The sequence below is a fragment of the Antedon bifida genome, chromosome 1 (genome assembly GCF_963402885.1).
Source record: "Antedon bifida chromosome 1, ecAntBifi1.1, whole genome shotgun sequence".
Classification (NCBI taxonomy): domain Eukaryota; kingdom Metazoa; phylum Echinodermata; class Crinoidea; order Comatulida; family Antedonidae; genus Antedon; species Antedon bifida.
This window is the reverse complement of record NC_136226.1, coordinates 31,286,270-31,308,569: the sequence shown is the minus strand read 5'-3', so window position 1 is coordinate 31,308,569 and position 22,300 is coordinate 31,286,270. Positions and strand designations below refer to the sequence as shown.

At 31.2% G+C, this 22,300-nt stretch overlaps 4 protein-coding genes across 7 annotated transcripts in view; 2 read left to right on the top strand and 2 right to left on the bottom strand.

Annotated features, from left to right (window-relative positions):
* Positions 1-22,300, bottom strand: part of LOC144849713 (putative malate dehydrogenase 1B) — an 87,870-nt gene that overhangs the window by 63,910 nt on the left and 1,660 nt on the right. The window lies entirely within an intron of this gene.
* On the top strand, positions 1,754-16,080 carry LOC144849957 (LIM and SH3 domain protein 1-like). 4 transcript variants are annotated; one of them, XR_013614033.1, is made up of 9 exons: positions 1,754-1,958; positions 2,656-2,750; positions 4,041-4,125; positions 4,531-4,717; positions 9,506-9,946; positions 10,207-10,224; positions 12,734-12,786; positions 13,473-15,013; positions 15,066-16,080. XR_013614033.1 is itself a non-coding variant. In XM_078707117.1 (9 exons), exons 1-9 carry the CDS (start codon positions 1,887-1,889, stop codon positions 13,650-13,652), a joined length of 1,020 nt encoding a protein of 339 aa, XP_078563243.1. In that variant the 5' UTR covers positions 1,754-1,886; the 3' UTR covers positions 13,653-16,080. The 4 variants fall into 4 exon arrangements, 3 of the variants coding, with proteins under 3 accessions (XP_078563243.1, XP_078563223.1, XP_078563235.1); XM_078707117.1 differs by having other exon boundaries at positions 9,506-9,562; positions 9,674-9,946; positions 13,473-16,080; XM_078707097.1 differs by having other exon boundaries at positions 13,473-16,080.
* On the bottom strand, positions 16,338-19,800 carry LOC144849998 (uncharacterized). The gene is made up of 3 exons (XM_078707153.1): positions 19,675-19,800; positions 18,419-19,131; positions 16,338-17,880 (listed from the first exon to the last, which is right to left on the bottom strand). Exons 2-3 carry the CDS (start codon positions 19,120-19,122, stop codon positions 17,532-17,534), a joined length of 1,053 nt encoding a protein of 350 aa, XP_078563279.1. The 5' UTR covers positions 19,123-19,131; positions 19,675-19,800; the 3' UTR covers positions 16,338-17,531.
* LOC144850218 (V-type proton ATPase subunit F-like) lies at positions 20,010-22,267 on the top strand. The gene is made up of 4 exons (XM_078707457.1): positions 20,010-20,133; positions 20,596-20,677; positions 20,764-20,969; positions 21,426-22,267. The coding sequence occupies exons 1-4, from the start codon at positions 20,083-20,085 to the stop codon at positions 21,453-21,455; spliced, it is 369 nt and encodes a 122-aa protein (XP_078563583.1). The 5' UTR covers positions 20,010-20,082; the 3' UTR covers positions 21,456-22,267.

The window sequence follows — 22,300 nt, the reverse complement described above, 5'->3', positions numbered from 1 at the left end:
CTCTGTTCCTGCTCTATCCAGTAGTTTATAAATAGAAAACTCCACTCAAAAATAAATGGAGATTATGTCGATAAAATCGCAACCGATTCTCGTACGTACGGTATCACGAAAGCGACGTTGTTAAAGATCCTGGAGTACCGTGTCTGCTGATAGGAAACAGGCTAACACCAGCATTTACCTCTTAAATAATAACTAACCCTCTAATAATCTTACTTAGTACCGTGTCCTATGAGATGAAGGTTTCTGTTAGATGACGTGATACTACATGATCTTTTTGCTAGAGGGTTAGTTACTATTTAAGAGGTAAATGCTGGTGTTAGCCTGTTTCCCATCAGCAGACACGATACTCTAGTATATATATAACGGGTGAAAATCGAGTTAGTGTGTGTGCCTAAATACTGGTAGTGATATGCTTACATATGGTATTGATATGAATTCATCATGTCCATATATGGGCACATCACAATTGTTACGTCACATAAAGTTTGATAGTGTAGACAGAGCTTTACAGCAGCTTAATTATCAATAAATTGAATATGCATATTGCTTTATTCCGGGAAAACTAGTTATTAATTAACAAAAATGTTGTGACGGTGCCGGTACATGATTAACGAAAATAGTATCCATCTATCCATTTTCAATATATCTATGAATTGATAATAAATAATTTCAGCGAAACGAATAATATGTTGGCCTTATGCAAGCGATACCGAAATTGGATTTTATGAAAATACATAGCGGTAGTTTTGAGTCATGGAGTTTAAAGTACATTATAAACTTGTTAGTGAAACAATACAAAATAAACACCGAAAGCAAATAACATTATCTGCTTGGATACTGTGTTTCACAGCGATGGTCCAGTCCTGTGATCAGACTAACTGGTAACATTAGCACACTTTGCGTATTTTTGTGGTCTCAGGAGGAGGAACGCGAGCACTGTAAAAATGAGTTGCGTACCGTGCGCACGGTGTAAGAAGCTGGTATATCCTGTTGAGAAATTAGGAGCTTTGGACAAGGTGAGTGGGTCACTTATTGGCTTGGTGCTATGAAGTGGACCAAGAAAAATATATTGGGAAATCTTCACAACTGACAGTTAAAAAAAGAAAGATTACGTTTGAGCAAATCATATTCGTGTCTTTGCTCAAGTTAAACTTAACTTTAATTGAGCGTATGGAGTCGTTAAAGTGAGTGTAGGTTATGATCCTAGGTTTAGTCTGGCAAAACAATGCTTATCTGTATAATTAAGGCCTATTATTTTTTTTTAATTGAAGCGAAATTAGCCTAATAAATTCATTATCAATTGTGCCAAACACAACTCATGATTTTACGGTTAACACTTTGTTTTTCATACTTTGTACGTTTTTATATATAATTTGTTTTATCTTGCCAAGAAATAATTTTACCTTAATGACGAATACTTCAAAGTGTGTCTATTTAGTACCGACAACACTGATACTCAACTTTTTTTCTATCGATAAAAAACCCGTGTTTAGTAATATCTGTTTATGGACAATAATTTCATCAGTTATAGCGATATGTCTTTTCCCTGAAGATTTTTTTCAGGCCGATTTTTGTTTTTACAGAACAGGACATAATCTACTTTATATTATGTAATTATACTACCTTAATTTAAAATATATATATATTATTAATAAAAGATTTCTGGTGGATTTTACGTTCGGTTTGTCGCCCTCTCAGTGAAGTTAGTTGGTATTTTTTGTTTGCATCTTTTATGTGTGTGTACGTCGTACGTGTGTCAATCTCCGTCGGAGGTTGCGAGTTGTTGTGTGTGAGAATTAAAACAAGTTTGGACTAAATTTCATAACGGCTAGTTATTTATCTGTTGAGTTTCACATTCAAAGTTCATCAATACAAATAAATTCATTATGAGTGGTAAACCATGTGCAAGATGCACTCGTATTGTTTACTCGATGGAACAGCTCAAATGCTTGGATCAGGTAAGCGTGATCGACATCTTTCGGATTCCTCCACTCAGTTTTAGGCCTCCTCGTTGAAGGTGGTATTGGTAGGTAGGTGGGCGGTGTAGATGAAGGAATTGTGGCGGCTGTTGCTGGATGGATGATGATGAGGAAAGATTTCACAAGGCTATGATATGAATATAGGGGATGATACATGATACATAAGACTATTAAACAATTATGTATGATTAGGGCCTAGTTAATTATTAATTGTTCATTTGAATCACCAATTGAACACAAAACTCTATATTTATAATATAAACTGGCCCTAATTCATTAATATTTATTAATAATAATAATAATTAATATTGTTAAAAATGAATGTTTAGCCTAGGCCTAGCCCCTTTTCTTTATTTTTTATGTTTTCGGGATCTCTGTGATAAATTGGATTTTCTTGACTCCAACTAGGCCTATTGCTAATGGCCATTGAAGTTTACTTTTTATTGGCCGGCGCGGCGGAGTGCAGAGTGAATTTACCACTGGGATTCTGCCTTTAAAATAACAGTAAATTAAAACACTGAAAGTAGGCCAACAGCTTTTCTTGTGCAATTTGAAGTTCTTTTAAAATTGCGTAACAAATTGCATTGCAGCAGAGAATCTGTTCCACTGGTCAATATTTAAATGAGATGAAGTATTTTAAGTATAAAATGCATTTTTTATGATTCTCTTTCTTTAGATCTGGCACAAGGGATGTTTTAGCTGTGAAATTTGTAACACAAAACTGACAATGAAAAATTATAAAGGATATAGCAAAAAGCCATATTGCAATGCGTAAGTCTTTTTATGCACTTATTCATTGTATTCAGGTATTATTATTATTATATGTTGTAGATATTCAAAGATTGTGTACTTGACCTAGGAAAGGTCATTTAATGTGGGTTACTGCATTTCAAAATTATAAACCTCTGTCTACACTATCAAACTTTATGTGCCACAAAAATGTGATGTTCCCATACTGTATAACATGATGATGCCATATCACTACCATATTTGGGAATATCCCTACCATATTAGGGCATACTTTTTTAGTGTAGACAGAGCTTAAAGTCTAAGTTTAATTGATTATTTCTTTAAAAGAAATGTAGAAATAACTAATAAATTGGACCATTTATTTTTAACACTTGACTAAGTTCAGGCAAGTATGTGCATATTAAAATGTATTTGATACGCCCTATTAATATCCATCAGGATTCATATAGCGTTAATTATTATGATCAAATTACCCGTTTGAATTCTATGTATGTTGGGTGCAAGATCCAATGTACATATTTCTGATTTATTTGAATTTTAACCTTTCTTAAATTTGTACCTGTTCCCTTTCTACCTTTTTTTCCCATATGTATTTAGATGTTATGTATCCTTATCATACAATTTTATACTTGTCTGTTCTTTATGTTCATTTTATACCATGTAAAATTTTTACTGTTTACTTAGATTGCAATAAAGATTATTTGAATTTGAATCCTGTATAAATGGTGCTAACTATCTATACGCAAAGTTTGAGATTTAAATGATTACAGTAGTTTTTGAAATGCATATACATTTCTAATTGTACTTGTCTGTAATTCAGTAATTAATTTGACAGCTAGTGACGTTGATGAATGCACCTATCATGAATTGTAATCCATCGCATATGTTTGATAGCAGCCGTTGATGATACTTGTATTTATAGTATTAAATAAATAGTTTATATAAGAATGCTTTAAATTTAAGTGTACACTTTTAAATGTCATTTGAAATAAAAACTTAAAATGTAATACAGTGTGTCAACCTGAGTAATAATACTTTTAATGTATCTATTGATGTTATATATATATTACTTAATTGTAAAGCTCTGTCTACACTATCAAACTTTATGTGACAAAAAATGTGATGTGCCCATATATGGACATGATGATGTCATATCACTCTACCATATTTGGGCACGTCACACTTTTTTGTCAAACTAGTTTGATAGTGTAGACAGATCTTAAGACTATTTGATTATGAAATTCTTCTAATTTGGGACATTTGCTCCTTTGAACATTGACCTGTTACCAATAAATTGTTTTTATTTTACAGTCATTATCCAACCACTAAGTTCACTCAAGTAGCTGATACTCCAGAAAACAGAAGAGTGAAAGCAAACACTAAAACCATCAGTAATGTGAGTTAAATTGTCCTTATTTGCAATTAAAGAACATCTCATTGATAAAGTTGTAAGCGAAACCATTCGGTGAATTCAATCATATTTTTTCCAACCACTCTAATAAGAAATTTATACTTCAGATCTGTACTACACTATCAAACTTCATGACAGAATGTGATGTGCCCATATTTCGACTCAATGACATCAAATCACTACCATTGGGCACATTTTTTTGTCACATAAAGTTTGGTAGTGTAGACAGAGCTTTAAACTCTCAATAAAAAAAATTTAAAAAAGGACGTATAGAATGAGAGGTGAATACTAGTATTTATGTTACTGTTTCACAATACACAAACATATAATTCCCAATAATTGAACTACATTTACTGCAGTAACTGAGGTAAATCATTTTGATATTAACAGGTTCAATATCACAAAGATTTAGAGGAACAAAAGGGTAAAAAGATATCAGTGGAAAGTGACCCATTAACAGACAAAGCTATGAAAAATACAAAGATACAGAGTAACTTAGTTTACCATGGTCACGCTGAAACGAGGGAGATTGAAAATGCTCACCGGCCTCAAGAGAAGCCGAAAAACCAACAAAAAGGTAAACATACCATTTGTTATTGATAGTCCTATAAATTATTAAGCTCAAATGTTCTTGATATGAAATTAATTATTACTGTAAATTTATGTTTTTTAATTTTTTGGTTTTATTCGATTAGGTATTGTTCATTCAATGATTTAAACAAGGAAAAAAACATTTATATTGCCCTATTATCATTATTACAATATTGTAACTGTTATATATGGGCTGGACTCAATAAGTATATTACTTTTTTCTAGCTCCTTCTTTCCTATGTTAATGTAAATATTATAATTTTATTTTATAAGAAAAAAAAAGAAAAGAAATTAATTTGAATAGAGTGGACGTTACTAAATTGATGGGACAGATCCCAACTTGGCGTCAATTGAGACACCAAATTAAGTTATTAAAATGAATCAGTTATCATTTTTATTATGTATATTAGCCGCTGTTATTACCATTATTCTTTTTTTGTAAATAATTACATTTTTATATTTTGTTGGTCAATTTCATGTTTAACTATTATTAGACATTATTTTAAAATTAACAAAGGCAATAAATAGCTCCTTTGTAGTATTTATTAATATAGGTTAAACAATAATTTATATTGAACTTGATACAGTTTGATATTATGCTTGCGGCAATAACGTATTTAAGTATTAGTGGATAGATTATTAAGTGTAGCACAGTAGTGTCATTACTTGTGATCTCTAAATCCAAGTTATGATGGAAAACACACCCCTTGCAGCTCAGCCAATCACAGCCCAGTACTGTGTTTGCCAGTATCATTGCCATATAAGGTAATTGACCTCCAAGTAAGTGATGAATGACATTAGGCGGTAATGAAATTCAATAAAACGCTTTGAAATTGCAAGATGATCTTTAGTGAGAGAAAAGAAAGCTAATTTAGATTTATTATATATCATTTATTACCTACATATTTAAATTATTATTTTCACTTTTTAGTATAGCCATCTTATTTGTCATTATAATGACGTTGAAACAGTAATCATTTTAAAAAAAAATTTTTTTTTTTTTTTGTAAAAATTTATGTCAGCTGTAAATCAATTTATATAACAATCTGTTGTAATTTGTTACAGTATGTCCTTAATTGGAGGAACACCTGCATTGAAAATATAAAATAATAATAATTTTTTTAAAATTTTTTTTTTCATTTTCTAAATTTTTCTGTCAATGTAAAGCGCATTGAGGCTTTCAGCATAATGCGCTATATCAAGTACCAGTTATTATTATTATTAATTTTTTTTTTTATTTTGTTTGAACATGATATAAATTTATATGTGCTGTTTTAACAATATTATTCATTATTTTCATTTTATTTCTTTGTCCATCTGTTCCGGCTTCAAATTATGGTAAGAAATGTGTTTAAAATAATTGATGAGTACATGTACTAAATATAATCTGAGCATGACTGTATTAAATCCTATGTTTGTTGAGTATAGCATGTTTCACCTTTGACCCCACCTTCCCCCTCCCCTCTCCTTTCCTCCCTTCCTCTTTGTTTCTCCAATAATTACTAATGATTTCTGTACTAGTTGCAAACTTGTGTGGATTTTGCTATACTATATATATTATATAATACTGTACTAACATGTATCACTTATTATACTAAATTTATATACTTTAACTATTCTGAAAACAATATAATAATTATAACATTACTAGGTGGTGTTGGATAAATAATGGAATTAAAATATATTAACATTAATCAATGTTTACAAAAAGTTATATTTGTTTCCAAAAAGAGAGTTTAGTTTTCAGGCTATAATTCCCAAGTCTTTGTCCATACAGCTGGAAATAGCATCAATAAAAATCGTCGACAGGAAATGCTATAACATTAAAGTTATAAAGATCAACCAAGTAACTGCCAAGCACATTACATATTCATGTTGTATCATCATATGCTTAAATAGCTACTTATCCTAATATGTTACTGACAGCTATGCCAAGATGGGAAGGCTGTCTGAGGGGTGATTGTAATAGAGACTGTTGGGTGGGGAGGTATGCAGGCACTTGGGTGGGGATATCTAAAATGGGTCCTAGAGGTTTTGATTTTCACCCACAGAACTCACTCTTTGTCACAATTAGCTGTAAAACTAAAGGCCAATTTACACAGACGAGCTGTAATGGTAATAAAAATATAGAATCTATGTTATTCCATATGACCATTGACACGCAACACGGAGCAGACGGGCGGTTTCAGCTCAGGATATATACATATTATACGTGGGACATCTTACAAGGCTTTTCCGCATACCGTTACCGCTCTTCTGTGTAAATTAGCCTTAAAAATTGCTTCAATAAATGTGAAACAATTTTTGTAATTGTGCACATTTTGCAAGTACTGTACTTGGTCTATACCATATCTTTTGTTTCGTTTTGAATTTTAAAGATATCAGCATGAAATTTGTATCAAAATGGAGACTTTTATCACATAATACTAATCGGCAATAGATGGTGAGAAGGCGGAGGTGTTGACTGATTTCAGTTTACTTACATCTCATTTAATGCATGATTTATCATCAATTTCTAGACGTTAGTAGCTCACAACAATCATAATTACAGTTGTCTAAACACCGGTGCTTCCACTTGATGAGTCATTTTGATTGATTTGCGTTTCATGCCGTCTACGCTCGGTCTGTAGTTTCTACGGCGTCTAGCGTTTTTTTTTTAGTGTTAAAACTTATACTGTCCGTTGTTTGTTTGTTTTAAGTTTCCCAAAATGTTTACTACTGATTGTTAAACAAAAATAATTGATATTGATCAATGATAATCATCATTTCTGAAGAAAGAACATTAATTAAAACTGTTACGTCAACAAGTCGAGCAACGTTTTTTGTAAGAAATATTTCTTGTAAAGAATGTATTGCTACACAGTTTGGCCACAATATGTTATTATTGTTGTAAAAGTCGGCATAGAACACAATTGGTTTTCCACTTAGAGATTATGATGTTAAATATAACTTTATTATTTCCTACACAATTTCACAATATCAATTTCCTGATGTGTAGAAAGTTTTCCTACTTGTTATCTTTTAATTTTCCTGTGAAGACGAATATTGTGCTAAATATATATAATGAAAGCCCTTTGGAATATTGGGGGTGGGGGAGGAAGAGTGTGGTGCAAAAACTGGTGACCTCCCTGATAATTATTTGATTTTTAATTAAGATTTTTTTTTAGTTTGAAGGACCAAATATTTTCTTTTCCATTTTTACTAAGCTCATATTTTTTAGATATCTTGAGATAGTATATTATTCAACATCAGAGTTAAACTTTTCCTTTTGATTTTGCTGAAGTTCAATACACTATACTAGTCTAGGTTCTAAATAATGATTCAGGTAAAAAGATATTTTGGCACACATGGCATGTCATACGTATACTTGAGCAGCTGGCATTCTACTAATTTGCACTATATACTACTGTAGTCTAGGCTCTAAATAAAGATTCAGTAAAAAGATAAACTTAAATTTTGGCACACATGGCATGTCATACGTATACTTGAGCAGCTGGCATCTACTGAGGAACAAACGTCAAAGGAATACTATTAACAACATAAAACAGACAATAACTAGAAACTTGTGGGCAAGTCTATGTACTAAACATATCAGTAGTATAGAAATGGTATCACCAAAATGACAAATTTATATTGTTTTATTGGTCTTATTCAATTTTATTGATTTGTTTAATTCATCTTTTACAGAACAAAATAAATATGTTGAATGATAAATGTCTAAAGCTCTGTCTACACTATCAAACTAGTTTGACAAAAACAGAAATAAGAGTGTCATATATTGGCAGCTATTTCTACATTTGCATGATGCAATGTGTGAAACATGTGATTTGCAATGCCAAGTGTTGTTTTTAACCGATTGCTCCATTTATTATGCATGACTATCTATTCTGTGTAAATTGTGTATATTTTAATCATTTTGTGCATTTATTCTGTAGTTATAGCTACTACTCTGCATGTCGTCTTAATACACGTCTTTCTTTAAGGTTTTATGCATTACTAGGTCAAAGCTCAGTTACCTTATTTAAATATGGTATATTCGTTTGTGTAGTGGTTTGTTTTGTATAGTAACTTTACAGTATAGAAAAATTTACTTGTTTTTATTAAAACGTCTACCTTTCTACATTACTCCCTCTCACCTGAAAAACTACCAAATATGTTGATACTGTGTTTATCTATACTAAATCTAGCTTATGTGTTTATATTTAAAGAATTTAAAGATTTATTTTATTGCTGTTTGTGCATCTTTGCTGGAGGTTCCTTCATTTGGCATTCATGACTTCCATAATGTCACAAATTGTACATTTTTTATTAGAAACCTAATCTGGCCTCTGTAACACTTCTGAGACTGTGTCTGATTTTTCAACGATAACCTTCCTAAAAAAAATGATTTGTGTGCATAGTGCATGAACACTAACAATGTCATCATATTTCTTGTTGTGTACCACCAGCCTGTTAGTATCTATAACAAATATTACTCTTAAAGAAACAGACCCCTAGTAATAATATCGTATCTTAGCCGAGTGTTGTGATACTGGCCAAATTGTAAATATTAAATACTGTACTGAGAACTTGCTCAATGTCCAAATTCATGTTTATTTTACCAGATTAACAATAGACAATTCTAGTGAAGAGATTAGTATTGGTAGACCGGCTCATTTTCTCCCGATATTTTATCTTTTAAATTTTGTATTAATCTCCCTACTATTTCATTATTGAGATGGCTGTTGGAAATATGTTGTGTATTATTTATTTATTGTTTTATCTTTCATAACAGTTCATCATAAAACTCCACCTCTCGAACAACCTGATTCCTCTACTATTACACCCCTGCCTGTTGAACCAACTCCTGTAATTTCTGATGAACCAACACCTGTGATTTCTGTCAAACCAACACCTGTGATTTCTGTCGAATCAACACCTGTGATTTCTGTCGAACCAACACCTGTGATTTCTGATGAACCAACACCTGTGATTTTTGATGAACCAACACCTGTGGTTTCTGATGAACCAACATCTGTGATTTCTGTCGAACAAACGACTGTGATTTCTTATGAACCAACAACTGTGATTTTTGATGAACCAACACCTGTGATTTCTGATGAACCAACAACTGTGATTTCTGATGAACCAATACCTGTGATTTCTGATGAATCTCGCACTGATACAAATCCTGCTGAACCAGCTGAATATAATCCAATGCGAGACCTCCAAGAAGGTTAGACAGAAAACAATTTAATTTTAATTATCTATTTTTTTAATTCAAATTATAAAATATATATATCATTTAGAAATTATTTCTTTACATTATTGTTTCATTTTTTGGACAATTAATATTTTGTGTATTTTTTATATATTTTATATAGTTTTTTAAAATCATAAAATGAAATGGGATATGAAGTTTATTTTGGGTAGCATTAAACCATTTATGTTTTCTTTGGTTTTTTTTTTAATCTTGATTGTTTTCTTGGCACCTAGCAATTGGCAATGAATGGGGTAAGTGTAAAGGATTGAAGAGCCAGTTGCTAGAATGACCTGATGAATATTCATAACCTATTTAGAATAGATTTTAGCCAAAACATCCATTTCAGCATCACATGGCTTTTGATCACATGATGAAAATGTGTCATAAACACAGAAAGGGGTTGGGGATATTAAAATCTTGGATTTACTTTTTGGAGTTTTCAATTTTAAAGAAACCTAACAGAACTTTTTGCCCTGTTTTTAAAATGATATACATGTGTCTTGCGGAACCAGTGCAATACAAAGTGTACGCTAAGTGCACCACCAAGAGCAAGCTGGATACCACTCACCAGATAATGATAGCTTATGATATTATCATTCCTAATATTATTGACCAAAAACAAAGTATTTAATTGAGATTAAAATATCAAATTTTAATTTCCTATATCAAAAGCTATGTGTTTGTATCGGTGATAAAGATATAGATTGCAATGTCGGCATGGAGTGATCATTTTCATGACAATTGCATGAATTGATATTGAAATGAATGGCTACCACTCTTCTTCCCTAAGACTACTATCTCCAACAGCTATGTAGTGGACTTTGTCACAATTTAATAATAAGCGTGTTTTAGTATATAAGTCGTTGAAACAATATTAATAGTGGTTTTAAACTTGTATTTCTTTTAATACGCTACCAGACTACTAGTACAGTATGTTTTATATTAACTTGATAAATAATGTTTTAATCAAATTGATTTCATGTTTTTATATGTTAATAATAAAGACTAAATAACATTCTGTAAATAATTGTATATATAAATAATAGAGTGTGGAATTGAAATTTTAGTATTGTTATGTTTAAGAGTTTGTAAATATTTTATTTGTCCTTAATACTAATATAGGTCATATAGATTATACTTATATTAATGCTATTTAAGGTAGCTTATTTTAAGTGTTTATGTATTTATATCTTGGTCAGTATTTGCCCTATTGACCCAGATTTGACCTATTGACCCAGATTTGACAACCTCTATATCTCACACAAGTAGTATTATGACTTAAAATATTACCACCTTTAAACTCCTTCATTTAACCCCCATTAAAATTCTGAATAGATGCCTAATAGTGTAATAATATAAATTTTGTATTTTTGTTATGGCATTGATATTCGACAGTCAAGGGGGTGGTGGGGGTGGGGGTGGTGAATGAATTGTTGTTCATTTTTTCAATTTTTTGGGGGAAAATATTTAATGAGTGGTTGACAGCAAAAAATGTATAACATTGTCTTTGTCTTAGTACTGTAGTGTTATTGTTGAAACATTGTTTAAATAACATTACATTCATCATAGAAATCATATCATTAAAAACATGTTTGTTTGTATGTTTACATACATGTTTGTTTGTTTACATACTTGTTTATTTGTTTACATACTTGTTTGTTTGTTTACATACTTCTTTGATTGTTTACATACTTCTTTGATTAAATCTGTTTATTAGGTTAGTTGAATGTATACACCATCCGTAGGTATTATAATAATAAGAAATATTTTAATAATTTTATAGGTTTTCTTTTGATGTTTACATAATACATTATAATATTTTTACTGTAGATACATTATTAATTTCTGTTTTATTTATTTTCATTAAAAATAAAATAATTCATTGTCGTATTATGTTTTATCCCAGTGGTATCGTTTTGTAAATAATATTTACTTTAATATCAAATTTGATATTTCAACTAATTTTTTAAAAAGCATGGGTGAATATCAATTTAGTTTTTTGTGTATGCGTTTTGAATTGCAATAACTATGTCCAAAATTAGATTTGTTAAAAAATGAGATGGTTGGTCTATAGACTCTGCTGGTACAGACTGTATTGAGAATGTGGAATGGTTGCTCTCTGGACTCTGCCAATACAGACTGTATTGAGAATGTGGAATGGTTGCTCTCTAGACTCTGCCAATACAGGCTGTATTGAGAATGTGGAATGGTTGCTGTCTAGACTCTGCCAATACAGACTGTATTGAGAATGTGGAATGGTTGCTCTCTAGACTCTGCCAATACAGACTGTATTGATAATGTTGAAATCGTTAGCTTCTAAATGGTTGACTTTATGGAGTGTTCCAAGATATTCTTTGACAGTCTTTAATGTTGAATGATTTGATTTTTTAAAAAGCATGTCCCATTATTTTGTTGTCGTCCTATTATTAGTTTCAGTTGTATGTTTATTAATCTGATGTATTAACTTTTTTTTTTTTAAATTAAACATAGTATTTTGATTTAACTAAAATAACAAAATTTGTTCAATTTATTTTCTCATTAGTAAAGTTAATTAAGTCTAATTTAATTTAACACATATTAAAGATATAAAATCACATTTTAACGATATAAAATCACATTTTAACATTTAATAATTTATTTTGTATAATTTTTTTGTAATCCAATTTTTAGATAGAATTGAATTTGTATTTTTTTTTAAAGGATTGTTATACCTACATTTGACCAAACCTGTCTTAACTTTTATTTATATTCTATTTATAGCACATCAACCTGCAGTAGGATATCCACAGGCTGGAGGTCATGCTCCTGTACAGGTAAGAATACAATCTATCAACATTTCCCTCCCTCGATGGGCATGTAGGTGACCTACCCCACCAGAGTTAGCGATAACTGGTCTATGAAGCCAAATCCTAGCGGTACAGTAGTTAGTTATTATTTATTTATACTTACTAGTGGGTGACCTCTTCAGACTGGTCTCCCAGAGGGCCCAGTTATGATATGTGAGTGTATTAGTACACCGGGGTAACTCCCTACTCATCTCGAAAGATCTACTAGGTTCTTTAAAGTGCACATGAGCTAGATGTGTACATTGGACCTACAATTTATAGTCCTTATCCGAGAAGACTCGTTCTACCACCAGAACCATAAAGCGAGTGAGCCTCGAACCCTTGCCAATGTTATGGCTACGTGATTATGGTTCCACTGTCTCGGCCACTCACTATAAATAAATAATTTAGCGTGAACAAACCTCATGGTTACAACTCAATTTTGTACAGATATTAAACCATGTTTGTAAAATGAGAAAAACTTGTTGCTTTTGTGAAATTTATTTATTTATTTATTTATTTATTTATTCAATTTCTGCCATATACAATACAAAGAAGACAAACCAAATATAAAAGGCAAGGAAAGACCAAACAGGTGCTAAACACCTATGCTAGTCTCATCAACCATTGTTTATAGACTATAACTTTTTCTATACATTTTGTTATTTGTTCAGGGAAGTACGAGATACGTTGCACTTTACGACTACACTGCTGCAGACCATGATGAAGTATCGTTTACGGAGGGTGATTTCATCATCAACCCAGAGATCATAGACGATGGATGGATGACGGGAACTGTCGAGAGTACAGGTCGAACAGGGATGCTGCCCTCAAACTATGTTGATAAAGTTTAGATAGCCTTAGTAATCCAGCGATTTTTGTGCAGAGCAAAGTAAATTTAGCTGTTTTTTTAAAAATAGGTCTGTGTTACAGGAAAAGAATTGAAACATCATGTTACTCTGAGGTATTATCTATACTCAAATTGTACATAACATAAATTTTTAATTCCTTTTCTCTATGATTTTATCAAATTATAAAATAATACATACTTCTATTCATAGTTTTTTTTTAAATTACATTTTGATATTAATTGTTTAGTATATTTAGCTCAGAATATGTTTAGAATGTGTTAGCTTTCCAGTCTTGTAGCTAGCTATTCTAAACTATGTAGTTAACTGGATATTATTGTCCTGTTGCTGATCTGTGGTGGCCATATTGCATTTAACTTATTTTATTGTGTTTGTATTAAGTGAAAACTTGCCTAAAATTGAAAGCAATTCATTTAGTAATTGCCAATGAATTAAAAGCAAATTAAGCAGCATTTATCATACATAGCAACCATATATATCTAAAATTTTAATTTTATTTTTATTTTAAATATAAAAGGTATCTTTATTAAAACAATCAGAGACGTCCAGAAATTGCTACTTAGTTTTCTTTAAAAACAAAATAGTGGAAGAATTGATTTTAAAAAAGGCATGACAAATTCTCATTGCTTTAGATTTTATATTTTCCTTTAAATTTAAATCTAATTTTTTATTACTTATATACAGGTTATTCCTGTAATGTAAAGAAGTATGTAGTTCCCTTACTAAACAAGTGTGCCTAAATTAGAAACAGTTTATTCTGAAATATTAATATAGTAGATAATTATAATATATGGAAATTGATATATATCTTTGATATAAAAACACCTTTCCTTGATTAATGTGGGAAACTGATTCTTTAGTGTGAAAATTTTAAGTTGGTATTTAACTTCCCCAGCCCAACTATTCTGCCCCACCACCTTTGATAAATATACATGGGATACTAGGGTTTAAAATTGAGATCACTGTCTTGTTGGCTAATTTAACAAGTGCGTGGCAGACTGCATGGGCTAGTTGAATTACCGAGTCACTCAAGTAGAACTCAAATTAAACGCATGAAAGTATTATTTTAACTCATTTCTAAGTTGGTTTTCTATTATAATATTGTAGGCTAGTGAAATTTGCAAACAAAATTGCCTATAAATTTTGTCAAAATGGTTTCTATGCAAATTGTATTGTTTAATTTTAAATATTTCCAAATTCAGGTACCTGAGAGTTGTGTGCTATTATATTGACATATTTACTAAAAGTATGTAGTCATTCTTGCAAACTATTTTTTTAAAGCCATTCACTTTTTTGTGAAGCACCCTCTATTTATGAGTTACAACGCACACTCTTAGTACAGAGTTGTAAAAGGTTGTGGTAGATGAAAGAAGTGGTAGATGAAAGGCCATTTTACAGTCAGTTCCCCCATGGTCTCTACATTATTATTATATTTAATAGACACAAACTACCACAGTACCAAACTAGAACCACTGTAACTAATTTTCATTTCATACAAATTAAAATATTAAATTGCAATAGGTAAAAACAACATTACACAAATATTTCCTGAAAATAAAAAAATTAATAAAAGTTTTAAAAATCAAAAACCGTCCTTAAGATAGCCTATATATATATTAGTATTAATAAAATAAACATATTTTACATCCTTATGTAATTGGTGCTGTAAAGTAATTTATGCAGAAATATCTTAAAAGCTGATAAATGATGATGTAACATAAACTCCATGTTGAAAGGGGCTATTCCTGTGTTCGGATGGAAACAATAAAAGCACCCGTCTTATAATATAAATTCTGGATCACAATCTTGCAATGGAAAACTCTGGTCACACTCATATTGTAATGCCATTTAACGCAATTAACTGGCCTATGAGAGGCTTGTTCTTTACTGTGTGCTAAAACCAGGGGAGGGAGATCTTCCCTGGCGGCTAAAACCATAAATTATTGATCAGTGTGTGTTGTATTTTGGAAAAACACCTCAAAAGTATTCCAATACTTGTAAATTGCATAATTACTATTTTTGTGAATTTGGTAAGAATTTGTTAATAAAAGAAGCAATTCACTCTTAATAATATTCAAATATTTGGATTCGTTTACAAAAGTAATATTGCATGTATATTTAAGTATGAAATAATCATTTTAAAATGTACATTAAAACATTTTTTAGGTAAAGTGCACCCTCTATAGTTGAGATATGTGCCCTTTCCTTTCCATATTATGAGTTTGTTAACATTTTGACTTTGTTGACCTAAATGGCTGATGACCTCTCAAGGTCAAAGGGTAATGATTGAACTTTGCTTTTAATGTCATTTATATTATTCCTGTAAAATGATTGTGTTAGTTTCATTCCAATAAGCTTTAAATTAAATTATGTAGCACATTGATATTCTATTAAAGTTGAATTGGTCAAGTAATGTTTATAGTGTCATTTTTTAATTTTGACCGTACAGAGATTGTCATTCGGATGGAATGTAAAGCTGTTATTCTTGTGTAAATACAATGTACACTATTTAAAGAGAGTAGAGGATCATCTCCCGGTGTGGTGATCATGATAGGCACCGTTGCTGTCATAGGTTTGTAAAGAGCCTGATCTCAATTTCCTTAACTGTTGACTAATAAAATCATGATAAAATGTAAATACCAATACGAAATAAAAGAAATAAACAACATATTTAGTCAATTGCACAAAAAGTCTGGGGTTTGTGCAGTTTTATTGAATGTTACAGATACATTCAAAAAAGTAAAAAATCATGCATAAAGCTTGGACACGCCAGTGAGTTGACCAATCACGATCGACGGTTCGAATGTCCCATTGTGTCATGATTGGTCAAATTACTTGTGGACCGGTTATGTCCTTAAGTTTCATCCAAGTGGAAAGCAAGCTTAAATCAAATAAAGTAAAGTTATTGCATTGTATCGCATCCATTTGCTGTAATTGTTTTTTTTTTTTTTGCGAGTTAAAATGTTTGAAAATAAATATATACTGTATATGAAATGCACTTATCTATGGATATAATACACAATGAATATTTAAAAACACAAAGTTGCAATAATGCATAAATACATACTTAAAGGACAACCTGACCGAGGACCATATTTTAACAACGTATTAGGGACGTACATATGATTGCAGAACCATCGCGAGATTAAGGCAAGCGCGTGCAGTGATATCCTTAATCTTGCGATTGTTCTGAAATCATATGTACATCCCTAATATGTTGTAAAAATATGGTCCTCGGTCAGGTTGTCCTTTAAGTAAAAGGATGAGCCGTCCTTTAAATATATGTATGATTAGCATTTGTAAACTTAAATACTAAAAGAACTAGTCTTTGTTTAAAGATATTTGTTTACGTCTTTGGCAACATTATTTTATCGGGTATAAATTTACAAACAAAATTAGCATTAACGTTTTTAAAAACTCACAATTTTATCATGATTTCTTTAGGGCTTGGTGTGTAAAGGGCAATTTATTTACAGATGAGAGGCAACGGTAATAGAAGTGTTGAATCTATGTTATTTCTTATGACCATTTACGCAAAACGCTGAGTGGGACAAGCTATGCGGTTTTCCACTTACCATAATCGCTCGTCCGTGTAAATTGATTATAAGGATAACAAGTCAAGTTGCCTTACTGTATACCAACACATGGCTTACTGTAAGAGTTTACACACACTGAAGTGCACATTATGCAAACCGCAGGTGAGTTTTGCATAGGCAACATGAAAGGGGTACAGTACTATATGATGTGTGATGTGCTCAAATATGGTAGTGATATGATAATATCATATCCATATATGGGCACATCACATATTTTTGTCACATAAACTTTGATAGTATAGACAGAGCTTTATATAATGTTCTTAAATTAAGATCTCCATGAAGCTAAGACAGCCAAGAAGAACAAGACACTAACACCAAGCAAAGATAGGGTGGAAGTAGCAGTAAATAGGTGTCTATATTCTAACCTGACATACCATACTAAACCTAAGAGGACCGCAAACATTGGAATCATAATTTGACCTATATCTAGTTCGGAGTTATTGACAATGGGTGCAGCATTTGTCGTCGTACGTGCCTCTAGGATTTGGCAGTGTATTACACAGTTATTGTTGATGTTAAGTTGAGAGAGTGTCTTTTGGTCGTCCTGTAATATGTGGCCATTTAATATCAGACGTAATGTTAATCCTTGACTAATCTCTTCAACAAATGCATCTCTGTAAAGAAAACAAAAAATGTCATTTAAGGGTTTAATTGAAATCCAAATCTCTGTCTACACTATCAAATTTTATATGAAAAAAAAATGTGATGTAACCATATATGGACATGATGATGTCATATCACTACCATATTTAGGCACATCACACTTTTATTGTCAAACTAGTTTGATAGTGTAAACAGAGGCTTTAGAGCAAAATCAGTGAAGCAACCAAAGAAATGTATTGTCTAGTTGAATCCTAAAAACGATACAATTGTTTTTATTTCCGTCATTGGGGTCAACGTACTATGGTAAATAAAATTCCTGAATCTTTTTTGTTTAGTCATAAACAGTAAAGTAGACTTCCCCAAGTCTGTGGTTATTTTGAGGCTTTTCGATGTTTGTATACAAGCTCAAGTAGTATACATATGAAACGCCATATGTGCCAAAATATTTATCTTTTTACTAATATTAAGGCAAAACTCTGTCTGGAACCCCAGCTAACATTAAAACTGCAAGTAAAAACTTTAGAGATAGAAAGTAATTTATGATGTTACCTTTTGAATTGTGATAGTGTGACATTCGGATTAACATCAACAGTTCGTTCACTTTCATTTAAAAATTTCAACCTAATACGAATCTCTTCAACAACATCATTATCATTATCAATTGATATATTATTAGGTTCTAAGAAAGTTGAATCTATGTGTTCAGATGGTATATCCTCCTCCTGTTTAATTTCAGATTTACCACTAGCTGAATCCACTTTGTTACATTCTTCCGTTTTATTTGATTCGTTTGAGTCTTTTTCACAACTGCTGTCCATACTTGGCAGTACCTCATTATTCTGATTACTTTCTAAGCATTCTTCAGAGTTTTGATCATTAATGAGGTTTGTGTCCTGTGGAATATCAGGCAATGATGTCGTATCAGGGTCATTTAAGACATCAGATTCCGTGACCCCTTCACCAGGGGAAATATTCTCAACCTCATGGTTGATTTCTGCTGCATTGATGTCTGCTGCATTGTTGTCTGTAGCATTGTCTGGTGCATTGTTGTCAATTTCATTATAAACTTCTTCTGGCAGTTCATCTTCCTGGATGAGGTCTTGATCAAGATACTCATTTCGTGTGAAGGTCAACGAGGTTGTAGGACGTTCCGATACCAATGTTGAGATCCATGCTATGGTCATCGTGATGACCAGAAGGAGGATGGACATGACTATTGTCACTTCATCACCAATTCCTTCTATTAGAGGCATCTTTAATTTCTGTGTAATGGAAAACAAACAGTAACTTGCGTTTAATATAATGATATGGCGCGTTATGAAGTAGACTTACTTGCACATCGGTATGTAATGTACATTGTCATTGGGTTTAATTATTGATTGGCCACTTTCATTAAATTTCATGCCTGCATGTTCAGAGTTTGTATGCCAAAAATATTTAATAAATTTGTTCAAAAAATTGGCTGGGGGAAAACATCCTAATTTAACAGTTATAACTAATCACATTTATTAATGTTATTAATAATAATTAATATTATAATTAGATTTAGAAGTGAAAAGGACCAGCAATATACAGTATATTCACTAAGTCTCCAAGCTTGTTAGGCCAGTTGACAGGCTAAACTGCTTAGAGAAGAATTTGTAGAGGATGCAGGATGTTGACAGCTGGTACGAGAGAGTGGGTGGACCATTGTGTTGTGGAGAGTGAAGTACAGTATACATCTGCTGGTGGTGGGAGGAAAATTAGAGAAAAGAGTTAAAATAATTGCATCAATTTTATTATTATTTCCGAAAATGTATACTTACTCAAGGCAGGATTTCATAGAATAGCACAATGATGGTATGTTTACATGTATTTTAATTATCTTTTACCAGTACATTTGGAAGGTAAGCTGAAATAACCTGATTCATTTCTAAAAAGTTATGTTAGCAGACGACCCGGAAGTGTAAAGAACATAACTTGTATTCTTCAATTTAGGTTTATTATGTCAGCGATTAGAAAACATAGTACTCAATTTTGGCAATTTAAATAATATTTTAGCATTTCAATTAAATTAAACATTTTTATTGTAGAATAATTGAATTATTTAGTAATTTTTATTACTGTGTGTTTTAATTCATAATTATAATTTTCACGTGATATGTGATCGTTGGTGGGGTGGTGTCGAAAAAAAATACATTACACTAGCCTAGGCCTAAAAACACAAATAAATAATGGCTCATTCATCACAAAAAGGACGTTTACTTGCCGTAATTGGAGATGAAGTAAGCTTTATATATTGTAGCATATATTTCCTAATGTTATATCAGTACTAGATGCTTTGGATTTTTAACTAGAAACCTAGGGGCCTAGGCTAGGCCCATCCTTCGACGACGACGTAGGCCTACCCGTAACTTTTCGCCGCACCAGCAGAGAGGAGAGGGTGTCGGCAGGTCTCTCGTACCAGGGCCCTGCAGTTAGTTCGCTAGGCCTAGACTAACATGTAGTTTTGTGTTTTTAATTAAAAACTAAATGTATATTAAATATTAGTTATTAACGTTCAAATAAAGGCTAAAATATTTTTTAATGATAGATATTACATTATTTTTTTTAATATTTATTTTTTATTTAAATATTACTGAGAACTTAGTTCTCTTTTCAATAATTTGATGATGTACTATTTTTTCAAATGTATTTAGTTAATTTGATTTTTAATTACATTTATAAAAATTAATATTTACTTTCAGGACACCTGCACCGGTTTTCTACTTGGTGGAATTGGTGAAATGAACAAAAGCAGACAACCAAATTTCAAAGTCATTGAAAAGGGTACTCTTTTTAATTGATTGTTTGTTTGAAGTTGAATAATAATGATAATAATACAGTAAGTAATAGTAAATTCAAATTACTTTCAGATACAAGTGTAAGTGAAATTGAAGACAGTTTCAAGACCTTTCTTGCCCGTCAGGACATAGCAATTATCTTAATAAATCAGAATTTTGCTGAGCTAATACGACATGTAATTGACAACCACACAGAACCAATTCCTGCAGTACTTGAGATACCCTCTAAAGACAGTCCATATGATCCAAGTAAAGACTCCATTTTAAGAAGGGCTAAGGTACAGTAAATTATATTTTAAATCTTGTATTGTCCCCCAAAAGCATGAAAAATGAAAATTAATGAAATCAGACTTTGAATAGTATAGGTTATTTTGTAGTTTTAATAAAGTTAATCACATCCGTTGAAAAAAAAAACTATTTTCACTTATAAATGACAAAATAAATGCTTGAATGCAACCAAAAACATAAGGCTGGCACTGGCAGCCAATTGACTATTTTTTGTTTTAAATTACAATTTTTTCAGGTAAATACATTTTTTCTATCCAATTTTCGGTCAAAGTGGATAACTATAAGTGACATTAAAATGGCATATTCATCAAATGAAAATTAAGATTTTTTGTTAGGGGACAATACATCTTTAAATCTCTTTTGTTTTGCCGCTTTTTCCCTCAATAATCCATACAAAAGATAAGTATAAATAATATTTATAACCTTTAAATTGTTTTTTTTTTTAGGGAATGTTCAGTAGTGATGATTTCAGGTAATCTTACAGAATTTAAGGTTGCTGTACCTATCAACAATCAACAGTAGATGTTACATCATATCTATAACCCAATATGTTGGGTTATGAAATGCTAGTATAAATGTATACCTAGTGATGTTAATTATTGTATTCTTTAAAGCTCTGTCTACACTATCCAAATTAGTTCGACAAATGCCCATATATGGTAGTGATATGCCCAAACATGGTAGTGATATGACATCATCATGTCTATATTTGGGTACATCACATTTTTTTGTCACATAAAGTTTGATAGTGTAGACAGAGGTTAAGGGTACAAATGTGATAAAAGGTTAATATAATATATATATATATTGTAATACTGTAATTGTTTATTAAAATTATTAAGAAATTGAATATCTATGTTATCATGGGTAACTATTATGACGGGGAAAACTATATTTTTTAAACACCGCTTCAATGAATTTATTGAAGATGATGGCTGTTATTATGTTGGGTAACAAAATACTATTTGTTTGATGGCTGGTGCAAATTATATTAATAGTAAGTAGTAGTATTAATATAACATATTTATGTGTAATTAATTGTTAAATTACATGCACATTATATAGGTAGGGCTGATGGAATGCTATTAAGCTGTCTACACTATCAAACTTTATGTGATAAAAAATGTGATGTGCCCATATATTGACATGATGATGTCATATCATTACCATATTTGGGCACGTTACACTTTTTTTTATTTGATAGTGTGGACAGAGCTTTAGAATATTAGAATCTTTGGAACCTTGTACACCAAATGTTAGGTTATCATCCTAAAATGTATTGTTCCAGAGCATATTGGATATTGAGGAATAAATATACTTT